The sequence below is a fragment of the Myotis lucifugus genome, unplaced genomic scaffold, assembly GCF_000147115.1.
Source record: "Myotis lucifugus unplaced genomic scaffold, Myoluc2.0 scaffold_580, whole genome shotgun sequence".
Classification (NCBI taxonomy): Eukaryota; Metazoa; Chordata; class Mammalia; order Chiroptera; family Vespertilionidae; genus Myotis; species Myotis lucifugus.
Window position 1 is genome coordinate 261,546 of NW_005871628.1, and position 23,573 is coordinate 285,118.

General features: G+C 40.7%; 1 protein-coding gene across 11 annotated transcripts in view; it reads right to left on the reverse strand.

Moving 5' to 3' along the window:
* VPS13D (vacuolar protein sorting 13 homolog D) overlaps positions 1 to 23,573 on the reverse strand; it is a 210,316-nt gene that overhangs the window by 94,080 nt on the left and 92,663 nt on the right. For 10 of the 11 annotated variants that reach the window (XM_023745772.1, XM_014446840.2, XM_014446839.2 and 7 more), the window contains 12 exons: positions 23,360 to 23,495; positions 22,187 to 22,234; positions 19,678 to 19,828; positions 19,354 to 19,564; positions 18,425 to 18,672; positions 16,521 to 16,712; positions 15,841 to 15,967; positions 14,125 to 14,267; positions 9,859 to 9,989; positions 9,455 to 9,630; positions 4,371 to 4,494; positions 3,329 to 3,564 (listed from right to left, as the gene is read on the reverse strand). In XM_023745772.1, the coding sequence (XP_023601540.1) occupies positions 3,329 to 3,564; positions 4,371 to 4,494; positions 9,455 to 9,630; positions 9,859 to 9,989; positions 14,125 to 14,267; positions 15,841 to 15,967; positions 16,521 to 16,712; positions 18,425 to 18,672; positions 19,354 to 19,564; positions 19,678 to 19,828; positions 22,187 to 22,234; positions 23,360 to 23,495 (1,923 nt within the window). The remainder of the gene's footprint in view (positions 1 to 3,328; positions 3,565 to 4,370; positions 4,495 to 9,454; positions 9,631 to 9,858; positions 9,990 to 14,124; positions 14,268 to 15,840; positions 15,968 to 16,520; positions 16,713 to 18,424; positions 18,673 to 19,353; positions 19,565 to 19,677; positions 19,829 to 22,186; positions 22,235 to 23,359; positions 23,496 to 23,573) is intronic. The other variant, XM_023745776.1, reaches the window with a different exon arrangement.

Consider the following 23,573-nt stretch of genomic DNA (forward strand, 5'->3'; position numbering starts at 1 on the left):
TATATATCTTTGGAGGCCAAAAAACCAAAAAACTAAGCCAGACATTCCAAGGGTCCGAGAATTAGCGCTACTCCTTGCCAGGCGGCACACCAGCGTCACAGCATCCCCAAGTCTGGGCAAGAAATCAGAAGTCCCTCTGGGAGGAAAGGAAAAAAGGGCTCACACTCACCTTCCTGCAGTTCAATCGTGTGACATTTCTCTGTGGCTTAGGAATCCTAAGCTTTATGGAATATTGCAGACTACCTACACTTTAGGATATTTCGATGAATGTATTTAGATTATTCTCCTGTTCCCATTAATCTTTTTTTTTTATTGATTAAGGTATTACATATGTGTCCTTTTCCCCCTTGCCCCCTCCCCCATCAAGGTTTATCATAAAAAAAGGGACTGATAAATTCAACGTTAAAAACTAGTTTTCGTGGCATCAAAAGCACAAGTAACCAAAAAATAGGTAAGTTAGATTTCAACAAAATTAAGAACTTTTGCCCTTCAAGGAACACCATCAAGAAAGTAAAATGCTGGGAGGGCCAGGTGCAGGTTGGAAGGGGTCAATGGGGAAAAATAAAGCAACGTGGACATCTGTAATACTTTCAACACTAAAGATAAGTTTTTTAAAAAAGCAAAATGACAATCCACAAATAGGAGAAGATATTTGCTAATAATATAGCTGGTATAGTATGTGTATCCTTATTATGTAAGGAATGGCTAAAATTTAAGAATTAAAAGGCAAAAGTCAAAATGTTAAGTGAGCAAGGGCTTGAATAGACATTTTTCCAAAGATATACAAATGGCCAATAAGCACATGAAAAGATCCTCAGCATCATTAGCTATAAAGGAAAAGCATATCAAACCACAATGAGATACCACTCTACACCAGTAGGATGGCTACAGTCAAAACAACAGAAAATAACCAGTTGCTTCGGATGAGGAGGACCTGGAACCATTGTACTTAGCTGGTGGGAATGTACAATGGTTCGGCTCCTGTGGAAAACAGTATAACGGGTCCTCAAAAAGTTCCACACAGAATTACCCTAGAACCTAGCAATTCCCTCCTAGGTGTACATTCAAAAATTTGAAAAACAAATCCTTAAACAAACACAAGAACAGGCATGTGGATTGTGGTGGCACTGTTCACAATAGCCAAAAGGTAAGATAACATAGTATCCATCAATGAGTGAGTGGATAAACGAAATGCTATATGTCCACACAATGGAATATCACTGAGCCATAATAGGAATGAAGTACTGCTACAGCGAACCTTGAAAACATTATGCTAAGTAAGAGCCACCACACACAAGAGATCACACATCCTTCCTATATAATAAAGAGCTAATATGCTAATTATACCGGATCCTATATAATAAAGAGCTAATATGCTAATTATACCAGATGGCAGAACAACCGTCTGGAGACCTACCAGATGACCTTCTGGATGAAGCCAGGGCTGCAAGGACTGAGGCAGCCGGGACTGTGAGGGCCGAGCCCCTGGCAAGAATTTCGTGCATCGGGCCTCTAGTTTTATGATAAATCATTAGAAACAGAAAATAGACTGGTGATTGCCAGGGGCTAGGAGAAGAGGGGAATAGGGAGCAACTACTTAATGGCACTGGGGTTTCTTGATGAAAAGCTGTTGGAACTAGATAGAGACTGGCTGCACAACATCATAAAGGTACTAAAAGGCCACTGAACTGTTCACTGTAAAATTGTTGCTTTTATGCTATGTGACTTTCACCACAATTTAACATACAAAACTAGCTTCTCCCCCATCATTAGTTCTCTTCAAAAATGCAAAGAAATAGAATCTAATATGCTCCAAAAGATGGTTCAGCCCTTAGCACACCAAGATCCTCTTTTCATCTGCTCCGGAGCTATTCAACCCATAGTCCTCCATTAGGATTCTTCAATTAAAGAGCTTAGTCACGGCGGGAACTTAACTTAAGAACATTAAGGGAAAAACATGATTGGCAACCAGATTAAGAACTGGTTTTTCAGGCACTAAAACTGTAAGCATGTCACACTGTTGTCTTAATCTTTAAAAAGAAACAAACAAACATGACTGACTGAACTATAACGAGATAAGCATCCTGCACCATCAGTACCAAAGAGAACTGCAACCAACAAAGGAAAGTAGCTAAGCCAGATGCCCTTCCGTCCATTCCCAGTGACATTTGGGCTCTAGGAGGGTGAGAGCACTACCACAGACCTGGAGATTCTTTATGGGCCTCAGGCCCGTACATAACTATGCAAAGTTATTCAGAACATTTCGGAAAGGGCTATGACTTTACATGTCCCGTTGATCCAATGGTGTATATTTGCAATGCTGAAGATTCAGCGATTTCCCTGTTTCTTCACAGATAAACTTTAAAATTGGTCCTGTAACCAGCACATAACAATAAAATTTACAGGTTGGTGCAATGATGTTTTGAAAGCCCAATGTTTTGAATCTCTATGTGCCAATCTACATACCATTCTAACAGGAGAACTAGAATAAACTCTCTGTTCTTCACCTCAGTTTTTTAAATACAACTAGTCAGGCGTCAGAGAAGACTATAATCCTAAGGCAATTGGAACTACTTCCAAGGTAAGCTACTTTGCTTGGCTTTAGATGACTATTAAGATAGACCCTGAAGTGTCTATCTAATCAGTATTCTCAATGGGAGAGGGAGGTAAAAATGATGATTTGAATAATTATGATGAAAATCAGTCAGTTTCAAAAGAGGAAAGAAATAAAACAAACTTAAAACTAGCAGCAATAAGTTTTAAAAATACATAAAAATAATACCTTAAAGAGTAATTTAGGATACTATAAGAATAACATCTTATGGAGGAGTTATTAAATACTAGGATGAATTATTGGGAAGATCTTTAGAAAGAAAAGACTCTTGCCTCTTTGGATAAAGTTTAAACTAGGCAGAAGACAAGGGTTTAGACCAGTGGTTCTCAACCTTCCTAATGCCGTGACCCTTTAATGCAGTTCCTCATGTTGTGGTGACCCCCAATTTCATTGTTACAAATTGAACATAATTAAAGCATAGTGATTAATCACAAAAACAATATGTAATTATATATGTGTTTTCCGATGGTCTTAGGCGGACCCCTGTGAAAGGGTCGTTGGACCCCCAAAGGGGTCGCGACCCACAGGTTGAGAACCGCTGGTTTAGACTAAAGACTTCTCAGATCTCAAGACAGATCTTGAGCCTAGGATCTGGCAAAGAATGAAAGGAATCTTCCTTTATCCTTCGGCCTCCTAAGAACTGCTTAGAGTTTAAAACCAGTTAATAATCAGAGTGTTCTGCTTTATAAGGATAATACTTTAACCCAGAATTACCCGGAGAACGTGTATGTAGCAGCAATGTAAATGAAATTTTCATAATAAAGCTGTCGGTTATCCTGGAAATCATTCATGTTGCAATTGATCTCAGAGGAGCCTGCCCCTTTAACAGTCAGAGTGATAAACGGTGGCAGGGCGGGTTCATCCCAGGCGTAATCCAAGGAGGTCATGGGCTTCACTTCAGTTCGGAGCCTGGGCTCAGCTACGCCGTGCTGAGTAAAGACAACCGGGACCTACAGCGATGGCAAGAGGAACAGGGCTGTCACTCAGACTGGTGTTATTGGAACATGACTTAGCACTTCCTAGGTTTAAGTTCCAGATCCCTCCCAAATGAATCCTACTACACACACCACAACCACAAGTGAGGTTCATCATCTTGCCTCTTGACTTTCTAATCACCTTCCAAATTATAAAAAGCCCACCAATTAAATGACACAGGTAATCGCCTGTTGGACAAAGGGCTTTTAGAAGCTTTGCAGCAATTACGAAGGGAAGCAATTCTCCCCTTTCAGTGGCATCTCTGCCACCCTCACCCTTGTGATATACTCTGAACACAGAAAAGCACAAAAATGTTGGAATTCAGCTACAGAAAGTCACATTCTAAGACACTGTCATTCAAAGGCATAATTTAAAATAGAATCTAATGGTTTCCAGTTTGGCTTTATTTGTAAGATTTATAAAAATGCTCACTGCAACTGAGTAACGGTATAGCTGCCCCTTCCCACTGTCATTGGACGATCTGACTCAGGCTCCTCTCTCCGTGTGGAATGTCCACGGGGCCACCATGTTGACCCAACAATCTAATCACATAAGCACTGGCGACTGACAAGTCACTTCTGGGTATGGCTGCCCAGCAAGCAAAATAACCAGCAGAAACCACCTCTTAAGGGTGAGGATTTATAGGTTGTCCAGCCACAGAGATTCCTGTATGGCTTCTTTTAAACCCACGTTTAAAATGCATTTCATTATATTACAGTCAGTACATACTCCACCCTCCTCAAATGAAACAGCCAAACTGGCTCTAAACTCCACTTGATACCTTAGAAAAGTTGTCAATTCGGAAAGGAGGGGGCAGCTGGTCTGTGTCACTAAAGGAGATCCTGTAGGTAGCTCCTCGGAGTGTAATTTCCACGCGCAGGAAGAAGCATTTTCCCAAGGTATCTCTGCAGAAAAAGGAAACAAAAGAGGCTGCATAAAATGGAGAGAACCAGTCACAGTTCACGTTCCGCTCATATTTCCCACAATCACAGGACTGCTTAGACACCAAGCAATGCTGCTGTGTGTTCTTTGATCACATTAAAAAGGTAGGAATTGACAGTATAATCACACAATGAAAAAGAATTTATTCAAGCAATGTTTGAATAGCATGTTGTAATTGGGCAGCAAGATCTACAAATTTTACTTAGTGGGTTTGTTTGGGATAATGGTGTCAGTGTAGCAAATGAGTAAATGTTGGTTGAATAGAATTGTTGATACTAGAGTACTTTTGACATGGACACAGAGCAATTTCATATGGTTCAAACTAATATATTGATGTTACTGATCACCAGGGTTCTCACTATAGGACAAAGGCAGGTGAGGAGGAATCCTCTGTAATGGAGGTACCAGTATGTGATCATAATTTCTATATATTTTTATGTGTGCACGTATGTGTGCATATTTAAATAAAGACATATCACTGTAGAGAATGAAAAACTGTTCTTTACAGAAGACTATCAGTTAATAAATGTCGAAGAAATGAGAGAATCAGAAAATCAACATTTTGCAACCACCAATGTAATAATTGATTCAGATAAGAACCATCCAACCATTGAGTGAAAGGATTTTAGGAAACAATATACACACAGTCTCAAATTATCCCCAGATGGATTTTTTTGTTTACAAAGAAGAAAAGGTAACTCTGTAAGAAAAACCTGTTAGACACCAGCTTAACCTCTCAATGATCCAATTTAGCAACATCAGTAATGGGACAACAGCTGTCACAGCCCAGGCCTCCAGATGTGACGCAACAGGAAACATACAATACCACATATGTAGTATTCTTACCAAAAAGGTTTTACCCAAATCTATGTTAGGAAACTATCAGGAAAATCCAGGAAATAGGACATTCTACAAGAAACTGGCTTGAACTCTTTAAAAATGTCAATGTCAATAAAGACAAAAAAGGAAAAGTGACCATTTAGATGAAAGGAGATGAGCTAAATGGGTCAAATAAAATGCATGATCCTTGACTGAATCCTAGACCAGGAGGAAGGGGTTCCTATGAAGGACATTTTAAAGAACTATTTATTAGAAAACAAATCAATATTAAATTTATTCAGTGTGTAATATTAGTATATTTATTTAGAAAAACGACCTTGGCTTTAGGTGATGAGTGAAGTTTTTACGGCTGAATTACCATGATGATTTCAATTTACTTTCAAATGGTTCAGAAAAAAAATGTATGTATGTGTATGGAGAGAGATCAAGAACACAGCAAAATGATGAAATGTAATAAATCCAGGAAAAAGATGTAGGGATCTTCATTGTACAACTCATAAGTTCTCTGTAGGTTGAAGCTGTTTCCAAATGACATGGTGGGGAAAGTGGGGAAAACAGATGGCATTCGTCTATGCTCAGTACTTCAGGACGTCATTTCAAAAGGGTTAACAAAGGTAGAGTCATTTCCACCCCACACCTCGTACTTACTTTCCTTCTTTTTCTTTTTTTAAACGTAATCATGAGTAGCTGTTTTATATAACCTCAAATTGGCTCCCCCTTCTAACACAATAGATCTGGACAGCCTCCTCCTCAGAGGTATATACACCAACAGTGGCTTTAGCTGCAGAACTTCTCCTTTTCCCCCACCCCTCTGCAGACCCCAGTGAAATCTTTTTTTTATTATTTTATTTTATTGATTTTTTACAGAGAGGAAGGGAGAGGGACAGAGAGCTAGAAACATCGATGAGAGAGAAACAGCGATCAGCTGCCTCCTGCGCACCCCAAATGGCCTTGACCGGAATCGAACCAGGGACCCTTCAGTCCGCAGGCCGACGCTCTATCCACTGAGCCAAACCGGTTAGGGCCCCAGTGAAATCTTGTGAGAAACACATGATACCGACAAAGAGCTCTGATTGAAGAAGGGATGAGGGCACTGAAGACCTGACCACTTGGCTCCCTGGGCCTCTAAAGTCACCAGCTTAGACCCCAACTACTCTTAGGAACAGAGCCTGAAAACCACTACATCAGATGTAATTAATTCTACTAAGGGCTATTGACAAAATGAAGGAAAATAGAGCTCGCTCTCTCTCTCTCTGTCTCTCTCACTGTCTCTCTCTTTCTCACCTGTGCCTTTCCTCTCTAGCTCATGTGCCCCCCTCCCCCATCTCTCTGGAGCACTCCAGCACCTTTCCCCCTCTCTCCCTCTCCTAAGCTCCAAGGGCCCCTTCTTTTGCCCCTGTAACTTATTTCCTGAGCCCACACAGCCCAGCTGGCTCACTTTTTCTAACTCTGTGACTTTCTAAATAAACTTTCACTTGTATTAGTGGGGGAGAGAGGGAATGAAAGAAAATAAAACCTCAGATAATGCATTTTTTAAAAGTCAACTATAGGTACTGCTGTATATCATCTATTATTTTTCTGTTCCCTTACAATGGTGTTCTCAATGAAGAACCAGCCATAACTATAAAAGATTAAATTTTGCTTCTAAATGTGTTGAAATAGCACTGATTTCAGTGTCTTCAGCTTCAAAAGCATTTGATAAAAGAAACTGAGGAGGACACAAACAAATGGAAAGGCATCCATGGTCGTGGATCGAAAGACTTAATATTGTTAAAAGATCAATGCTACCCAAAGTGGATTTACAGATTTAATGCCATCCCTATCAAAATCCCAAGTCCGTCCGTCCCCCCCCCCCAAAAACAAAAAAATTCATCCTAAAATTTAGATGGAATCCCAAGGGACTCCAAATAGCCAAAATAATCTTGAAAAAGAACAAAGTTGGAGGTCTCACACTTCCTGATTTCAAAACTTATTATAAAGCTACTAATCAAAGCAGTGTGATACTGGCATAAAGACAGACATATGGACGAAAGAGACAGAAAGCCTTGAAATAAATCCTCACATACAGAGTCAAATAATTTTTGACAATGGTGCCAAGACCATCCCATGGAGAAGGGAGAATCTTTTCAACAAATTTTGAGGTAACTGGATAGCCAGAAACAAAAAAGTAGTGTTGAAATTTTACCTTACACCATCTATATATATAAAAGGCTAATATGGAAAGTGTCCCCTCAGGAGTTCGACTGGGAGACTGAGAGTTCAAGCACTCACTATGACCACCAGGGGGCGGCGCGGAACAAAGGAAGGCCTCAGCTGGCAGCCGGAAGGCCCCGATCAGCCCTGATTGCCGGCCAGGCCTAGGGACCCTACCTGTGCACGAATTTCGTGCACCAGGCCTCTGGTATACAAATATCAACTCAAAATGGATCAAAGATCTAAATATAAGGGCTAAAACTATAGAGCACTCAGAAGAAAACACAGGGTAAAGCTTCATGACATTGGATTTGGCAATGATTTCTTGGCTATAACACCAAAAGCAGAGAAAATAAAAGTTAAAATAGATAATTTGGACTACATCAAAATTAAAAACTTCTATACAAAACACAATCAACCGAGTAAAAAATGGGCGAAAATATATGCAAATCATATATCTCAAAAGGGGGTTAATATCCAGAATATACAAAAGATTTCTGTAACTCAACAACAAAAAAACAAACAACCCAATTCAAAAATAGGCAGTACAAATGGCCAGCAAGCACATGAAAAGAAGCTTAATATCACTAATCATTAGGGAAATGTGAATCAAAACCACAATGAGATGTGACCTCACCCATCAGGTTGACTACTATCAAAAAAGCAGAAAATAAAAAGTGCTAGCGAAGATGTGGAGAAATTGGCTGTGCATAGTTGGCTGAAATGTAAAATGGTGGAGCTGCTATAGAAAACAGTATGGCAATTCCTCAAAGAAATAAAATTGGAATGACCACATAAAACAATAATTCTACTCTGAGTATAGACCCAAAAGAATCAAAAGCAGGGACTCAAAGAGATATTTATACACCCATGTTCAGAGCAGCACTATTCACAACAGCCAAAAGATAGAATGCACCCCAAGTTTCCCTCAACAAATCAATGGATAAGCAAAATGTGCTATATTCATACAATGGAATATTATTCAGCTTAAAGGAAGGAAATTCTGACACATGTGATAATGCAGATGAACCTTGAGAACATTATGCTAAGTGAAATAAGCCAGTCACAAAAAGACAAATACTGTATGCTTCCACTTATCTGAGATACCTAGAGTAGTCAAATTCAGAAAAAGCTGAGCAGGGGCTGGAGAAGGGGGAAATGAGGAGTTGTTGTTTGATGGTTATAGAGTTTCAGTTTTGCAAGATAAAAAGAGTTTGGAGATTGGTGGTACAACTATATGAATGTACTTCACACTAGTGAACTTAAAAATGATTGAAGTGGTAAATTTTATGTACCTGAAGCCCACAAAACAATCTCTGGGCCTTTGTGTTATCTTTCTCACATGGTATGTGTATCTTACCACTATTTTTTTAAAAAACTTCGAAAACTTTTTAAAAAAGCATTTGATGAAAGCAGAAGGAAGAGTCATCCTGGGCTAGTTGAGGCTAAATTTGGTTGATTTTTCTTAACAAGGACCTGAATGTCACTGGGTTTGGCAAAGAAGGGCAGATAATTACTGAAACAGCATCAAAGGAAAGAAGATTTGGTAAAAACATTTATAATCAGTGTTAACGTCGAAATGCAGAGTTTTCAGACGTGCTACCCCTTCAACTTGACGCCTAAGACCACACCAGTTGCACCATGGTCAAAACTGCTGACATTCCCTTTAACTCACCCCAACAAAAAGTTCACTCATACATACCTGGTCTTTGCAAGTTTTAAGAACTTTGTCTGAGCCAGAAACATGTGCGTCCATTTCATGAAGAGTAGTATTACTACTTACTATTTATAGCTTTATAAATATTTAAAATTTATATGGTATTTATAGCTTACTATTTAATGCACCTCAAACAAAGCTACTTTTTGTCTAAATGTAGTCTCTGAACTTACCTCATGTTGATGTGGAAAGAATTATTCTTGTTGACCTCAAAGCCTCCAGACCAAATACAATTGGGAACATCCATTAATCTGACACACAACAGCTGATCATAGTCATTCCGAGGCCAATGGAACACCACACTGGAACCAGGAAGGGTAGAAATGTAACCTTCGGGATTGGCTGTTCCCTAAAACACACAGAATCACTGGCTTTGGTCAACAAGTCAATTCAAGACAGTAAATGTTCACTAAGTACCTTCTCTGAGCCTGGTCCTCTACCAGAAGCTATTTAGGGTACCAAAGGCAGGAAATGGTTACATCACAGAACTTACAGCGTTGAAGGGGAGATAAGCCATGACATTAAAACTCCCTGTGCTATTAAACACTAGTAATTCTTCGAAAAGTAAACTGCTTACCTGTCCTCTGGCAAATTCCCTCTGTGCGAATGCAAGCTTGTGAGATGATTTATTATCTAACAGGTAACGGGGGGCAAAGATGACCATACAGGTGTCAATATATCGACCTCGGCCTTTCTTGACATCAATACCTACAAATAACAAAAACCACTGTCATGAATTAATCAGAAAAAAAGATAATCCATGGTCTGACAAAAATAAATAGCCTTCACAATTACTTTCTCTAAGAAAACAATTATATCACTCAAAGAGGCTGTCAAGCCTTCCAAGAATGGAATGAAAACAGCAAGCACACTCGAAATATTATTCTTTTACCCACTTAGGCCTTAAAAAGTCTCAGTGGCAGTATCGATATCCCCATAACTCCCAGCTTCTTCATAAAGTGTGTATCATAATAACAGCAACTAAAAAACACAGGTGTTCAGTCATAGATACCTTTGGTTTCCATTTATGAAGCTGACTACATTTCTGCTCACATCTGGGACACAAAATTCCCACTAGAGAATTTGCCCCTTTTACAGGATACAGTAGAAATTTCAGATTACTTAATTGGATTCTGACTACCCTGAACTCAAAGGACTTTTCTCTAGTATTTTCTTTTAGCTGTTGGCCCAAGAATCCAGCTAAAACCGAATGTAAAATATTATAGAATTCATTCATTCGTAAAATACATGTTTTCAGCACCCACTATGTACAGGGAGAAAAAGGCAAACAAAACACATAGCATGGAAAGACAGTCATAATCAAACAGAAGGAAATCTCAAAACACTTGAAGAAAGGAAAAAAATAAACAGCACTGAATTAGCTTTAAAAATATGATCGTTTTTTAAAATATGAAACTCAGTGGGAATGACTATTTGTTCATTCACACAATAAATATAGCAACTGGGCTGGACTCTGTTTATACAATGATAGAAATATTTATAGTACAGATAATGAATATAATAATATTAATTGACCTCTTAATACAAGTTACACCCTCTACCAAAGGCTCCACATTTAGTTCTCATAACAACCTTATGAGTTAGGTATTTTCATTCTTTCCATTTTACAGATGAGGAAACTAAGGCATGGAAAGCAAGGTAACTTGCCCTAGGTCACACAGCCGCCTGCCTCAGAAGCCCTTGCTCACATCACGATGAGACATGTAAAAGGACCCTACTCAGCAGTCAACAAGAGAACCATAAAAAGGAAAGAGACCTTAGGATACAACAAATAGGTGTCCTGGATGGCCTAACATAACCCCAATTATCAATATTCCAATCTGTTAACTCTGTAATTCATCTGTGCTGGCTGGAAAAATTGGGTGTGCCTTCAATATAAGTCTTCAATATAAAAGACTGAGCAAATCTCAAAAACAACCATCTCTGAAACTGTATTTAAGAAATGTTCGGGAATACTGGAACAGAGAGATATTCCCTATCACTCATATTTCTGTCACACACACAAAAAAGCATTAATTGTCAGAAACTGACATTATCACAGCTAGCTGATCTCAACTAATATAAAGTCTGCCCACAAAAGATGTGTTTAATTTGACATTATGAAAAAAATCTACAGTACCGAGACTCAATTTTTGGAGAAAAAAAAAGTAGGCTTTTTTTGTTTCCCTTTTCATCTTAGATTGCTCTGGCAACCCCCCAGTAAATGAATAGCTGATAAGATAAAAATGTACAAAATCCCTCTTTTTGGAGGTGCATGTGAGGCCTCCCTGAGCTTTGGACTGTGTTTTAAACTTTCCTGATAGGGAGCTAGTTATCTATCAAACTCTCCAAAAATATTCAAGTAAGAGATTCCACAAATTCCCTTGATATTATATACCAAGATTTCATGAACCTTAAGAATTATAAAGTCCTATCTTAGCCCACTCCATCTATTGCTTTCTTTGGTATAAAAACAAAATTCAAATCATAGTCTTGTCCCTAAAAACATATGTAATAAGTTTTAATGAATGCTCCTAGCACAGCAATTTTCAAATAGTGTGCCACAAGAATTTTTAAAACATGCAATACCTGACTATTTAGTCAGGTGCACAGACCTCTTTTCCCTTAGATCGTCAAATAAAAAAATGACAACTCAACACAACAGCCGTCTAGTGTGAATGCCCTGTCTTGAACCATAAATATGTAGGTCACATAATAGAGTTGTAACTTACTGGTCACATCGCATAATAAGGTTGTGTCTCATTGGTTAATTCTTGGCACCAGAAATCTTTATATACAAGTATAGGCACCTGATTTTTTTTAAAGTAACTTTGTAGGGGAGGCCAGGGGATTGTCAAGGGCGGGGGAAAAAAGGACACATATGTAATACCCTTTGTAATACTTTAAACAATAAAAAAATACAAAAAAATAAAAAATAAAATAACTTTGGAGTAAAAAGGGTGGGCAAGTACTTTTTCTTCTTTTTTGTAAATCAATCAAAACTATATCTTTGTTTTTTACTGGCAAAAAATATATTCTTTGGTGTGCGACAGAATTTTAGTAATTAGTTTGTGTGCCAAGCGATTAAGAAGGTTGAAAATCGCCCTAACCGGTTTGGCTCAGTGGATAGAGCGTCGGCCTGCGGACTGAGGGGTCCCGGGTTCGATTCCAGTCAAGGGCATGTACCTTGGTTGCAGGCACATCCCCGGTGGGAGGTGTGCAGGAGGCAGCTGATCGATGTTTCTCTCTCTCATCGATGTTTCTAACTCTCTATCTCTCTCCCTTCCTCTCTGTAAAAAAATCAATAAAATATATATTTAAAAAAAAAAAAAAAAGAAGGTTGAAAATCGTTGTCCTAGCATGTAAGTTTATACATGCACTCAATGCATAGTTGTGATTGGCCAGCTCGATTTGCCTCCCTGAAAGAATTCTGTGATTCCTTAGCGCCAGCTGCTAAGAGCTCCATCACCCCACCCCGCAATTTGTTCCAACTACAGTTTCTAGCCAACCTGCAGTAGCTTACTTTGGAAAGTGTATCAAGGACAAGATACCCCAAAAGAAAACCAAACACAGCATGAAACAGCCTTTGCCCGTTCAAGGGGCGGAGCAAACAATGTGAACAAAAGTAAAGAAAATGATCCTCAGCTGGAGGGTCAAATTAAAGTTTATTTCTTCTGTTAAAAATCTTAATGTCAACTTTAAAGGAGGCAGCCTCAGGACAAGGGAGAATGCTCACAAATTCAGGTTTAAACAACACGGAAAGCAAACTCTACTTGGAGGAGACTCTATTACTAATAAAACCTCAAACACTTAAGTCCTTGAGTCTGCGTGGGCCCCAGGGCAAATCGCTAGACGACACCACCTTAGGCTCTCCTTCTACAACATGACTATTTCTGCCCTGTCCGATATGCAGCCACTAGGCATATGTGGCTATTTAAATCCATTAACACTCAATAAAATGAAAAGCTCAATTCCTTGGTCACACTGGCCACGTTTCTTAGTAGCGGACTCCCAAGTGCTCGGAAGCCACGCGTGGCTAGTGCTACCCCACTGGACAGTGCAAAACAGAGCATTTCCCTCATCGCAGAGAGTTCAATGGACAGCACAGTCCTGGATGGTTTTCCAACGTTTGACAATGAATGGTGCTTGGATCCTTGGAAATTATACACTAGGAAGGATGCACAGCTAACATTTTAAACCTGAAGCGTTACTTAAATAATCAAATTTATCGTAACTCTGCAGAAAACCTTTTGAGAATTCCAGGTGGCTCTGAGGTTTATAGGTGCAGTATGCTCCCCTCATCACCCCCCACCTCTGTAAGCAAAGCTCGTTCAGTGGGCTTCTAATTACTATAACCACCAAGTGCATTTTATTACATTTTCTGCTTCAAATGTGCACACTGCAATCATAATCCCACTTCTGACCCAGACTTCCCCTTTGCATCTGGGCAAGTCACTTAACCTCTCTGCTTCAGTTTCAAGGAGAACAATGCTTCTTACCCTCTTAGGGTTTGCAAGTTTTAATGAATGCGTGGGAAATGCCTGGAGGATGAAAAAAGCATTCTAAGTGTTCCTATTATCCCCATGAAAAACAAGGATTTAAGCCAAACTGATACTTTAAGTTAAACAGAGCCGCAGACCTCAAAAGGGGCAGTGTTTAGGTAGCTCCTCAGATCCCTAGAATAGATCTGTGCTGACAGCATTCCGAGGAAAGATACCTCACCCAATGCCAAATGAGAAAGTCAGCACCTGCGGCCAAGCCTAAAATGTATGGTCAGCTTATGGTCCCAGCCTGAGCTCAGGGCCAAGGGTCTGATTCCCCCGCTGCCCCCCGGGTAACCCACCAATGTTATAGATCAGCCCTGGGCGGTTTCCGTGCTGGATGACTTTCAGAGCTCGGACACCACTCCCACCATCCAGGGAGAAGCCCTGACACCAGCCCGGCATGCCTTCAGGATGAATCCCCCTTCCGATTCTCATCGTGCAGCTGTGGGGCAGAAAAGCAAAGGTTGATACATTCATCCATAAGCAAGTCTTGTCCACCTGTTCTAATCAGGAAACAGTGCTGTAGCTAACACCCCAAATTACAACTCTAATGTTGACTCTTCCTCACTCATGTGATTCCCAAACACAGCGAGGCAACTGCTGGCAGTTAACCCCCTATCTTACAGGCAGCCACAGTACAACAATGTGCAAAATGTATGGACGTCTTCAACTGAACACTTTAAGAAAAAACATTAAGATTCTACAAGCATAAGACATACAGAAAATGCTAAAATATCTATCATTCCTCTGAAAAATAAGGATTTGAGTCAAACTAATACTTTCCTGACTGAGGTGTTCAAAGGTTCATGAAATAGCCTGAACATATAAGGAAAGTGTGCCCACAATTCTGTAGATGCAAGGCAAGCAGTGCAGAAGATGTGGCTAAAGGTACGTTCCCTCCATGGTCTGGTACTATTACAACAGCAAAGCTCTGTTTAGTTGGCCAGTATCTTATCGTGGGCCCTAGAACCATCATTCCTGAATGTGTGTTCCAGTTCTGCCACTAACAAGCAACATAACCTTGGGCAGGTAACTGTCTCTCTCTGAGCCTCAGTTTCCACATCTTAAAATAAAACAGTATTTCCTGCCCTGCCCAATCCACTGGGATGCTGGGAGAATCAAATGGTCTATTCCCTCCTGGTCTATATGGAAATGCTTGGGGAACTACAAATTCCCTGGATAAAATAAACTGTTATAAATGTCAGGAAGAGTGAGACTGGGCTAGCGTCTGTATGACCACCATGTCCAGACCCCAGTCAATCCTCTCCTGACTCCAGCAACAACCTAGCCTCCAGCCCTCCCTGGAAGACACATCTGCACCCACTGGCATGTGGTGCTCCCTAAACCTTCCTCTTAAGCTTGTAGGAAGCATACTTCTGCAGATACCAGGGTATGGCATCTTAGGAGTATCAAATATGCCATTTGGATTACTGCTACAAATGAAGACTCCTGTAAAAGGCAGAATGTTAAAACCAAGAACAAAAGTGAATTAATGCTCATACCATACATTAGAAGGACACGTCATCTAATCCTCACAATTGCTGCTTCTCCCTGCCTTTAAACGTGCAAGGAGTGCTTGGGATCTTAAATGGCACCTTACACAACATGACCTGGCTTGGATTAATGGGGCAGAGGCTTTACCAGAGTCCAGTCACCCCCACACACACCCCCATGCCAACTCCTCTGCCTGTGCTGAGCTGACAGCAGAAGGGAGCCATGCAGAGCACAGAACATGTGGGTTTCTCTTCATTGGCAGAGTTATGAATAGAACTACTCCAACACACGTAAAATAAAACTAGCTTTCATTATAAACCAACCAAATGGTTTATTTTCACTATCAAGTAACACAGAAATTAGAGCCGAAAGAATCCCATTAGGTCATGGTCCTGCTCCCCTGCCAAGTCAGGATTGTTATCTACAGTACAATTCTACTTACACGGATACACTCTAGCCCTTGCTAATTTTTCCCCTTCCCTAGGAACTTGTTTCCCCTTCCCATAAATAACTGTACTCACAGGTTTGGCTGCTCTTTGTCAGCATAGCAGAATAGGAGGGGGCTCAGGCTCCGGGCCAGCTCATGCTCCTCGAACTGGCCTGCAGCATCTGTCTTTGTGTTGTCCTGTCTGAAGATCAGCGGTAACCCTTTAGGAAGGAGAGGAGAGGTATACATCAATCCCACCCAGTCTCTCCAAGACAGACGTAAACGGTAAAGTTAATTTTTTTTTAAAAAATAATCAAGGGGAAAGAGTGAAAATTGAATTAATTTAGTGGGCTCATTTTGTTGTCTAAGAGGACATTTCTGACCATGACTGAGCACTAATTATGGAAGCAGGAAAGTTCCAGCAGCCCAGACTGTTGGAGTTAGTCTATTGGCTCCATTTAGTCAGCTGAGCAAAAACCTGAATTCCCATGGCCAATGCCAAAGGCCCACTTGAGCAACCTCTATAATAGTGATGGAGAACCTTTTGAGCTCGGCGTGTCAGCATTTTGAAAAACCCTAACTTAACTTTGGTGCCGTGTCACATATAGAAATTTTTTGATATTTGTAACCATAGTAAAACAAAGACTTATATTTTTTATATTTATTTTATATATTTAAATGCCATTTAACAAAGAAAAATCAACCAAAAAAATGAGTTCACGTGTCACCTCTGACACGCGTGTCATAGGTTCACCATCACTGCTCTATACGTACCTGTTTTGTTAATCAACCAATACGGAGCAGAAATGAAGATCTTTAGGGATCCTTCTGCTCGACACACAATCCGGATGGTGAGGTTCAGCTGCCGCCGGTTGGTATCATAGAGGCGCATTCTTACCATATAGTTTTGGGTTCCAGGTGGAATGAGCAATTCTTTACAGAGTGGAAAATTCTCCAGTGATACCCCTAAAGGAGATATAAGCCATTGTCTTTCTAAGCTCTCACGTTAGTTTGTTAAAATACCCAGCAGTCAAACGAAACTGGATTCCTTTTGGAAAAATCAGTAACTGTCTCTTACTAGCAAAAAAGATCTCATTAGAATGGCCATTTTCCTTTAGCTCGGGTGAGAATACATATGAAGCAAACCAGATGGCCTGGAAGCCACACTAGGGAGTCTGAACTGCAGAGTTAGAAAGATGAAAATACCAGAAAGTACCAATAACAGCTATGAGTATTAGGAGCTTACTAGACATCAGGCCCTGTGCTGGGTGCCTAGACCACAATAAAGGCAAGGACAGGGTCAGAGTCAAGGTTTCTGCAGCCGAATGCCTGGCCTCAGGTCCCAGCCTGGCCTTCCCAGCTGCATGGTGCAGGGTGAGCGATTTGCCCTTGCTGTGCCTCATCTCCAAATGGGGATAATGACAGTATCTCCATCGCAGGATTGCTGTGAAAGTGGTGGTCCATGGAGAGCAAACTGGGAAGATAGCGTGGTGGTGTGCACAGAGTGGTGGTGGGTGGGAGGACGTGTCCATTCCACCCGGGGACTCATAGACATTTGTTGAAGAAGTACTTAAATGTCAGAGCACAGACCTCTTTTCTTCAGAAGGACACCTAGCACTGTACCACTTTTGTGTTCTAAATGAAGCTCGTTGACATGTAAGTTTATCGCTGTGGGACACACTTTCAATGAGTTTCAGATTCCTATCTGTACTAGGGGGATAGCAGCTGTCTCTCTACCCCAAACGTGCCGCTGTGAAGATCAAATGAGAAGATATACAAAACTGTAAAAGATAAATATCTAAGGCATCATTTTTTCAGCATTTCTAGAGCAGCATTAAAGAAACATACTTCCTGCCCAAACTCCAGCAGCTCCTCTTTGCTGTAAGTGATACAAATAGGATAATGATTCTAATGATTCTCTACCTCGAGTTCATTCATCCCTAAAACTGAACGTACTTGATGCATTCAACATTCAATTTCTTCATCAGGAATGGGACAAATAACTACTGCGTAAGGATGACATGAGCTCATGTGTGTGAAGCACCTGACATAATGCCTGGAGGACAGTGCGTGCTTGGCAAATGTTTTTCCCTCCTGAAAAGAGAGGGAGAGAGCCCTGACTGGTTTGGCTCAGTGGATAGAGCGTTGGCCTGCGGACTGAAAGGTCCCAGGTTCGATTCCGATCAAGGGCATGTACCTTGGTTGCGGGCACATCCCCAGTGAGGGGTGTGTGCAGGAGGCAGCTGATCGATGTTTCTCTCTCATCGATGTTTCTAACTCTCTATCCCTCTCCCTTCCTCTCTGTAAAAAAATCAATAAAATATATATTTTTTTAAAAAAGGGAGAGAGATATGATTTTGCTCCTTTTATAGCTGGGAAAACCCTGGTCTGAAAAGATGAAGTGATTGCCTATAGTCATACATCAAGTCAGCAACGTAAGAAAAAAGGCTCTGTTGAGCGCTTCCTCTGGAAATCTTTTGAATCTGTTCAATTATTTTCTTTTGATAATTTTCTACCTTAGAAGTTTGACATTTTTTAAACTACATAAATCCTTTGAGCTGGTTTACTGAGATAGTGTATAGGCTATAATTTCTCCAAAATGTTTACCAAATAGTCACAAAATACTCACTGACATTTTCATAGAATTGCTACCAATGATAATTTGACTAAACCCTTACCCAGTTCAATGTTCTGGGCCGTGTCAGCGGTGTGGAGAGCCACCTCTTTGCCAGGTTTCAGGGTCCCATTAATGGGCATTCCTTTAACATAAAAATCCAGTTCGCAAGGGAGCAGGTTGCAGATTACCACAGTTGGCAGGAGATATATGGTATGCCCTGGCTGCCTGAAAATCTGTTTTGCACTATCAGAAAATATGTTTGAGGGCATGTAATCTGGATAATTCTCTTTCTTTATGGCCACACAAAACCTATGAAGACAAAATGGTATAAAAACCACCAATGAAGAACTTGAATTTTTTTCTCCTTAGCTGAGTCTGAGAGAGCATAGCATTAAAATGGTTCAATAACCCAGTAAGATACCTACAATTTAAGTCAGAATAAAATGTATAGATTTTAAATGTTCCGCTTTGTGGGTTTTGATAATTATATACATCCTATAGCTACCACCCAAAACCAGTGATAGGATATTTCTCTCACTCCAGAACGTTCCCTCATATCCCTTTCCAATCAAAATCCTCTCCCCCAGCAGAAGAGCAACAATCTCTGATATCTGTATAGATTAGTTGTGCCTGTTCTCGAACTGCATAAACAGGGAATGACAGCCCATCCAGTGTGGCTCCGTGGTTAAGCATCGACCTATGAACCAGGAGGTCATGGTTCGATTCCTGGTCAGGGCCGTGTCTGAATTGCGGGCTCTATCACCAATGGGATGCATGTAGGAGGCAGCCAATCAATGATTCTCTCTCATCACTGATGTTTGTATCTCTCTCTCTCTCCCTCTTCCTTCCTCTCTGAAATCAATAAAAGTATTTTTTTAAAAAAGCGAAAAACTTTAGGGTTTTAAATAAGCACAACTGAATCATTGAGGGTCCTTAGGGAAAGAATAAAGAAAAAATACCCACAAATACACACTGCAGTGCCATGCATACCTGAAGAATCGGTTTTTCTCTGTGTCCATGGAATGGCACTCTCGTTTGCTGCTGCTAACCTCTGCCGTCTTTACTACATTCGTCCAGTGGATAGGAGCCTTACAGAAAAACACGCCCAACCCTTTGGGCCGGGCCTGCAGCCGCCAAGAAGTGAGGTGTAAAGGCACAGCAAAGGAGTCCCCCGGCATGACAGCGGGAAGCACCACGGGCTCTGCCACAGAAATAAGCGTTAGCGCTCTCGGGGGGGGGGGGGGGGGGGGGGGGTCTTCTCCCCAAAACTGACTTTCTCAGAGTAAAAGGAGGACGGACTATGTCAAAGCTTACTGTCCGGAGCTGATGGGCTGTCCAGTCTTAGTTCCATTGGTGTCTCGAGTCTGTTCTTCACAATGAGGGCCGACCGGACAGTGATCACTTTGCGAGCACTGCCTTCCATGGTCACGGCAAAGACCACCCGGACAGGCGGGAGTGCTGAGAACTGTGAAAAAGACATTGAAGTAAAAGGCACAGCTGTGATTTTGAAAATATACACAAAAATACAACCATGCCAACCAGAATGCCTAAATCACAGCATCTTATTATTGTGATAGCTCTTTGGTAAAATTAATCATTAAGCCCTAAGACCACTCAGTTTTAATAGGAACGAATAGCCTATAAATATGCACTCTTAAAAGAGCCAATTCTAAACATTCCTATAAAAATAGTTAATATCTTCAGCCCAGCCAGTGTGGCTCAGTGGTTAAGGGTTGACCTATGAACCAGGATGTCACAGTTTGATTCCCGTTCAGGACACATGCCTGGGTTCCGGGCTTCATTCCCAGTGTGGGGCGTGCAGGAGGCAGCCGATCAATGATTCTCTATCATCACTGATGTTTCTATCTCTCATCCCCTCTCCCTTCCTCTCTTAAATCAATAAAAATATATTTTAAAAAAACAGTTAATTTATTCAGAAGTGACATCACAAAGTGTGTCACAAAGAACAATCCACCGTAGGCCTCTGGATACATTATAAAGAACTTCACCTAAGATTGGTAACAGCCCATCAAATTTCCCACACTTGTGCTGGAAGTTATCCTCGCGCAGTGTCGCAAACCAGCCCTTACATGGACACGGACCAAGACTCACTGTCAGCTCGGCCGGAGGGGACTAAAGATCATGCACAGCAACGCAACGTTCAGAAGCACTGAGGTAGGACTTCACTTCGTAAAACATTAAGTGATTTACCTTCTGCGGTATTTTCCTCCCAGATTAATATTAAAGTGAGAAAACATTCTTTGAACACTAACAATGGGTTGGGAACTGTCCAAAATATACAAAAGCAAAAGGAAGTCTTCTGAGATTATAACTTGTCTTTGTAAAAGCCAGAGAGTGTATAATAAAGAGTTGTCTACATTGGAATGCCTTTCCCAAGAACAATAACTTTTTTCCTAATGTCATAAAAATTACTCTCTAGGCCCATACACCATTTGCTGACATGCCTATAGAAAAAAAAGCCAACATTTGTATTTCAAAAAACTTCAAAAACCAACTTCTCTTTCTTCACAATAACTTTCTAAGTTCCATTCAATGATCACTCTTTCACAAACAGGACACTGAGTTTCAGAAACTCAACATAATGGAGGGAAATAATTTATGTTTGGTCTTGGGTTGCAGCCACTACTTTCTTTTTCCATACATTCATTCACACATTCAGCACAGTTTGTGCCCCAAAACTCTTTTTTCTTTTTTAGTTTAAAACCCCACATCAGGTAAACCGAAGAGGAGGTCTCTGAAGCTATTATTCTCAGCAGGAGTGTCCAGAACATACTGACAATGCTTTTTTATTGGAGAAACAAATGACACCACGTCCAAGCTTCCCATACTGCCAACTTTTTTATTAAAAACAAACAGTATGTAAAACCAACCTAATAAACAATAAAATGAAGAGCTCCATGTTTTGAGCCAAGACTTCCAGGAAGCCCAGTGAAAAGGCAAACTAGAACTGTCTGGAGTGTTTTCAGAGACAATCCCAGGCACAGTCAGCACCTCGGCGTCCACAGACCCAGCCTAGTAAAGCCCCACTCAGCCAAGGCCAATTACAATTGTTTCAAATCTTGATCTTAACGCCTCCAAATTTAGCTGAAATTTCACAGTTCAAAACTTACTATCCCTAAGGGAGAAGAAAATTTAAGCAAAAATCTAAAAATAGTTTTTTAGTGTCATCTTATGATGATGTTTCAAAAGCCAAATGGGAAGAAAAAAAAATCTTACTATTTTTCATTCTTATTTACCTTCACGACCTATGGATCCCAAATCTATGAAATATGTATAGCCATACAAGGGTTAATTTATATTTTTACTTAGGAAGAAAAGGAGACATTGGCCCCAAACATTTGGTTTTTTTCTTTCTGTTGCCTGTAATATTCAGTCTCACATATCAAATTAGGTGAAAATATTTTCTTGCAAGTTTTTAGAAAATGAGGTAATCATCAATAGAAAAGCAGAAAGATAAATTCCAATCGCTCACAGGTCATAAAGTCCTCTCATCATTAAGAAATAAACATCTAGCCCTAACTGGTTTGGCTCAGTGGATAGAGCATCGGCCTGCGGACTGAAGGGTCCCAGGTTCGATTCCGGTCAAGGGCATGTACCTTGGTTGCGGGCACATCCCCAGTGGGGAGTGTGCAGGAGGCAGCTGATCGATATTTCTCTCTCATCGATGTTTCTAACTCTCTATTCCTCTCTGTAAAAAATCAATAAAGTATATTTTAAAAAAAAAAGAAATAAACATCTAGGTATGGTTCAGGCCCAGTGTCAACACTGAATACACACAGTGACATAGGACAATCATACTCACATAAACCTGGGGATGGATAATATTTGTCCTGCTGCTTGGGCTGCCAATCTAAGAAAGATTCCAAAGTCAGAGAGTCAGTGCAGACCTAAGATTACAGGCATCATTAAGTTCAATGACAATGAAATGTGCTTGAAAGGGTGGTGTTTGCAAATACCCTTAGCAAAGTATGGTCTACTGCTAAGAGAAAGCATCTTAACTTAGAAGGTATGGGGAAAACAAGCCTCATTTTACCACCACTCCAGGGACACAAATTTCCAGAACACATCCATACAATAAAAAAGTATCTCTTGGGGGAATTCATTATTTCATTATCAGATAAGAATTTAGGCAGAAAATTAATCTTGAAAGAAAGTGTCCTTTCCCAAGAAACTTGGGGCACAAGAGAGGAAGAGTAGAAGGCACAGGGTTTCTCTATGAAGAAAGCATGACGAAAGCCACAATCTCTGCAAATCTGCACTTTCCCCCTCATCACTGGTTACCTAACAAGTGAGTCATCCTGGGAAGCATGTCCGAGTCCTGGGCAAGAGCACCATGGCGGACACATGGGCTGGGAGGCCAGCCCTCACCTGCACACTCTAGTGAGGGATGCTCCCTGCATCATCCCCAGGCTGGTCCCTCCTAGCCATAGAGCTGCAGGCTGGGTCAAGTTCAGGCAAGGATGTGTGAGAGGTTCTGTGATCAGATAAATAGCAGTGGCTATATGTCTTTATGCTAGAGAAGAGAAGTTGGAGAAAAGGAACTAAAAGGATCAAGGAGTAGCACTGTAAGAAACTGAAAGAAGACAGTATATGGAGGAAGCATAACAGTATGTGAAGTAAAGCCAACACATGTTCGGCAGACTAGCAAATTGCCAGGTGGGCCAGCTGCATATGAAATGCGTCTGCACAGGTGAGGTAACGTGTATTAAAGTCACTTTTATTTACTTATTATTTTTCATTAAAATCACTTTTAGATCCTGTTTTTTTTACTGAAATTATCCATTGGCTGGCTCATCTAAATATTGATTATCATTGCCTATGATGACTTCTATAATCTTACATATTCCTAGAGCTCGTGTACTAATAAATGAAGAACAAGAAAACTTTACTAGAGCAAGGCTATTACACTGTGTGAGCGCCTGGCTTTACGGGAGTGCGGCCAGGACACAATGCACACCCATCCCCCGCCACACACCGTAGAGGAAGATGAATTCTTATCTGGCGCTGCGTATCGGAAAAAGGTCCCAACTTTGTCCACAGACACAGGGCTCACTTGCTCCCAGCCATTTACTCTCACTTGCAGTTGGTGAATCCGGAGGTCATGGGTGTGTCTGTCAGGCAGAACACGGAAAAAGACATTAAGCCCAATCTTCAAAAGCAAAGAAAAGCAGGAGCAAAGACTCAAATCC